Below are 4,552 nucleotides of genomic sequence, written 5' to 3' on the forward strand. Positions count from 1 at the left end.
GAGATGACGATCACTCTGGACGATGTGCATAATCTTCTGCACATTCCTATTTACGGCCGCATGCTGGAGCATGACGAGGCGATGGATAGCGACCGTTCGATTGATCTGATGACTAGGTTGTTGGGCATGTCAGATGTTGATGCCAGAGCTCAGGTTAGGGAAGAATCTGCTGGTCATATCAGTTATCCCGCACTGAAGCGGGTTTATGAGCAGCACCTGACTGAGGTTAGACGCCTTGAGCATGCACAGTCGAGGGAGGAGATGCAGGAGAGAGCCAGGAGGAGGGCGTGCTGTGTGAGGAGTTTCCTTCTATATCTTGTCGGTTGTGCGCTGTTCACTAACAAAACGAACAGACACATCAACTTGATATATCTTGATTGCATGGCGGACTTGGGGGTGATTGGGAAGTGGTCATGGGGAGGGATGACCTTAGCCTACCTCTATGATTATCTGGATGATTCTGTTATCTTGAATAACAGAACGATGGCTGGCTCTGCGACTCTTTTTATGGTAATATTTATCTTAATTTCTTTATGAATTTATTTTATAAATTTTATTATCATGTTAGACTATTTTATAATGTTTTAGATTTATTGAAGTTTTAACTCGAATAATTATTTTTGTGTATTATTTATTTTGTTGCAGGGATGGATTTTGGAGCATTTGCCAGGTCTTTACCCAAGGAAGTGTAACCCAGATTGGAACCCGCGGACACCATGTGCTGGGAGATGGCTCACTAGCAAAGGCCATAAGAGTGTGCACCATTACCGCTCACGCCTGGATCGCTTGGAGGTAGATGACGTCAGGTTTTCTACCTATGGTGATCACAGAGACGTGCACCCATTTAATATCTTGTGCACTTACTCGGGATGGCTCATGTGCGGGAAGGAGAGGGTGTACCGTCATTTGCCTGAGCGGGTGAAGAGGCAGTTCTCCTTTGTCCAGGACGTTCCCAGACATCCTTCAGCTGTCCCTCTGGTGCCTACACAGATGTTGACTACTGTGTTGATGGACGCTGCGACATGGTTAGTACCTGGTTGGGTAGATGGGTGTGAGACACCGTGGCAGCATGTTCCTGGCTACATGGCTTGGTATGCCAGAGTCTCTCACCCTCGCATTCTCCCACCTGATGAGGGATCCCCTCCCAGACCGGCGAACGCGGAGCAGCTGATTGAGGAGGAGCATGCCAGGGAGATGCCTGACACACTGACGATCGTCCGGGATGTGGCGCACATAGCCCGAGATATTGTGGCCAGGCAAGCCAAGATGACCAAAGAGGAGATTGTCCAGGAGGTCATGCGGATAGCTAGTGCTACTGAGCCTGCACTTACTTATCAGATTTCCAGGCGACGCAGGGGGCAGCAGAGGCACGGTAGGCAGGGCTGATTAGTATTAGGATTTTTTTATGTATTTTTTGACTATGATGATCATGATGTATTATTATGACATGTTCCATACATTTTCCTATTTCTATGACATATACGTACGTTCGTTTTATATTATTTCTTACGTTTTAATTTTACCATGTTCCTGTTAAATATTGGATGAATATGTTTAGGTATCAATTGGTTATTATATGAAAATTTTAGAAGAATTTTCAAGTGGTTATTTGATAAAAATCTTAGATGAAAATGAAAATTGGTTAGGAAACCTTCAGGAAAATGGAAATGAGCTTCTGGAAAATGGGCAAGCACGTAGCGGCAGTTAACAACCGCTACCTTCACCTTCAGCGGTTGTTAACTGTCGCTGGGGGTAATTTGGTCATTTACTTGTGTCAAAAGGAAGTATTCTATGTCAGAAAAGCAACTTTCTAAAAACGATCTAAAGGAATAGTTTCACACAATTTCAATCTTAACTATTCATTTCTAATCGGATAGTCCATAGCCATTATTGTGTGAGATTTATTTTTTCCACCCTGCTGCCTTCTCGCGCGCCCTACAAAATTTCTAAAAATACCCCTGGTCCGGATTATATAATCCAGACAAGATTGTTAGTGATTTCCGGAATATGAAATCTGAACCAGATGTTGTGTGCTTTTTTGTGTCTTTCTTTGATGTCAAGGGTCTCTGTTGACCGTTATATGAACCCCACATAAGCTGCAATGCAATTGCAGGGTTCATATGAACGATCAACAATGACCATGACACCACCGACACCCCTAAAAAACTAGAAACATTTGAAGAAAATGGAAGAAAAGAGGTGAAGTGAAGAATGAAGGTATTTGTTGAAGATGAAAACCTATTTATAGCCTAAAACAAGTCTTAGGTCATTAATACAGTCAATGAAAACATGTTAGTGGTTGTAACCGTCCAAACCCACATTAATGGCTCTCTTTCAAAAGAATTCAAGCTCTCTTTCAAAAGAATCCAATGTTGAAGCGTTCTGGATTTTACATTCCGGAATGTCCTTAGCCCTACAAGAAGTGCCAACTTTTCCCTCGTTCACCATTATTGCATTAATCCGGAAAATATATTCCGGAAAATAGACGTGCATTCCAGATTTTATACTCCGGAATGCATCGGTCATGGCCGGTGGTCTGCACCACAGGTTTTTGTCGGTGGTCAGGTCAAAAAACCGCGTTTTACCACATTTTTTGACTGCATTTATGACCTCCCAACCTTTTTTGAGCGCCCCCTACCTCCCTCAAGGGCATTGTTTTCTTCTTCCCTCCTCCTCCGGTTTTCCTCCAATAGGCAAACTACTGCTATGTCCTATCACATAGCAGTGGTTAGGCTCTTAGGAGATTAGAATTAGGCTCTTAGAAGATTAGAAATAGATTTATGATCTTATGTAATAAGCTTAAAAAGCTTGGAAATTATTGTAATGTATTGTTCATATATTAATAAAATGAGTTGTTTTTATGTTTGTGTCTTTTTATTTCTGTTTTTTTTTTATTTTATTTGCATTTTATTTTACGAATTGTAAAGCTTAAAATTGCAAAAGTTCTGGTAAAACACTATTCCGGATTTTAAAATCCGGATACATCTGCAAAATTCTAACAATTCAATCCGGAAAACGAAATCCGGACCAGGGGTAAAATTGGAAAAAAAATAAGGCGCGCGAGGAAAGACATATGGTGAGAAAAATAATACTCTTATTGTGTTAACGCTTACGGTGTGGGATCATGTGTTGTGTTCGGTGTTGAAACATATGATAAGCTAGCTGATAGCTTTTAGCTAGGGCTGGAAATGAGCCGAGTCGAGTCGAACCTGTCTGAGCTCGACTCGACTCGATAAGAATTGGTTCGGCTTGAAACTCGACTCGAGTTCGAAACGAACCTTTTTTTAAGCTCGAGTTCGGCTCGTTGAAAGTTATGAACCACTCGGTTCGGCTCATTAGGTTCAACTCGTCTACTCAAATTGTATAATTCCAAAGCTTCTTTTTTTTCTCAAGGAAAAAATAACAAAATATAACTAAAATAAAACTATGAAGGTAGAAAGGTAGTAACACACTAACACTTACTACAGTTCGTGCATATCATGCCTTACAATATAATCATCATGCACCTCTCTTATATATATAATCTTCCTCTCTAATATTTGCAAACCTTCCGATGTGGGACTATTTTTGTGCACATGTTTGTTTAAAAGTCTTCTAATGTATTAACTTTTTTCCTCTATTATTACAGTTTATCATTGATTTTTAATCAAATTAATAATAATTTCTATAAGAAAAGTACATAATTATTAGAAGAAGCTTGTAATAAATTACATATATTATATAAAAACATACAAAATAATATTTTATATATATCGAGCTGGTTCATGAACCAAACGAGTCGAACCATACTCAACTCAAGTTCAACTCATTTATTTAACGAGCTTAATTTTCAACTCAAGTTCGGCTCATTTGGTTCATGAACCAAGTTCAACGAACCAATCATCGAATCGAGTATCGAACTATTTTCGAGTTGGTTCGGTTCATTGTCAGCCCTACTTTTAGCTGATAAGCTAGTTGAAGTGTTTGGTAAAATTAGCTGATAGCTTTTGCTTTGAATAATAAGGGTAAATATGGAAGAAAAATGAGAAGCTAAAAGCTATAAGCTCAAAAGCTACTTGAAGTAGCTTCTGAAAAATAGCTTATAAGCTTCTGAAATAAGCTATAAGCTCGTTGTACCAAACAGAGCTTTTGTGTTACCAAACAGAGCTTTTTTTGTCAAATGAGCTTATAAGCTAAAAGCTAAGAGCTAAAAGCTCTTTTTTTTTTTTTGTCAAATGAGCTTATAAGCTAAAAGCTAAGAGCTAAAAGCTTTTTTTTTGGGTTTACCAAACAGAGCCTTAACAGAGCCATCAAAGAGCTATAGCAATTTTTTTTTATTTTAATGCATGTGATGATACACTTGGTTTTAGAGAATACTTGTACCAAGTTTCTTTTTTAATTAGTTTCATATTTAATAGTAACAATTATAAAATGGTAGTACTATTGACCATGATAAGTAACGAGTTGTTCGACAGGTGAGAATTAAAACTAAGAATTTGAGGCATTAAATGTATCTTAAGAATCATTAGAAATTATTATGACTAGAGTAGACAAAAGCTAAAATTATGGAGGT

At 38.6% G+C, this 4,552-nt stretch overlaps 1 protein-coding gene across 1 annotated transcript; it reads left to right on the plus strand.

The window, feature by feature from the left end:
- The first annotated feature begins 876 nt into the window (after positions 1–876).
- Positions 877–1,386, plus strand: LOC146933117 (uncharacterized). The gene has a single exon (XM_085707812.1). It carries the CDS (start codon positions 877–879, stop codon positions 1,384–1,386), a length of 510 nt encoding a protein of 169 aa, XP_085563938.1.
- Positions 1,387–4,552: the final 3,166 nt, after the last annotated feature.

This window comes from Medicago sativa, chromosome 4 (assembly GCF_051527215.1).
Source record: "Medicago sativa cultivar Bolivia chromosome 4, Bolivia_mono, whole genome shotgun sequence".
Lineage (NCBI taxonomy): Eukaryota > Viridiplantae > Streptophyta > Magnoliopsida > Fabales > Fabaceae > Medicago > Medicago sativa.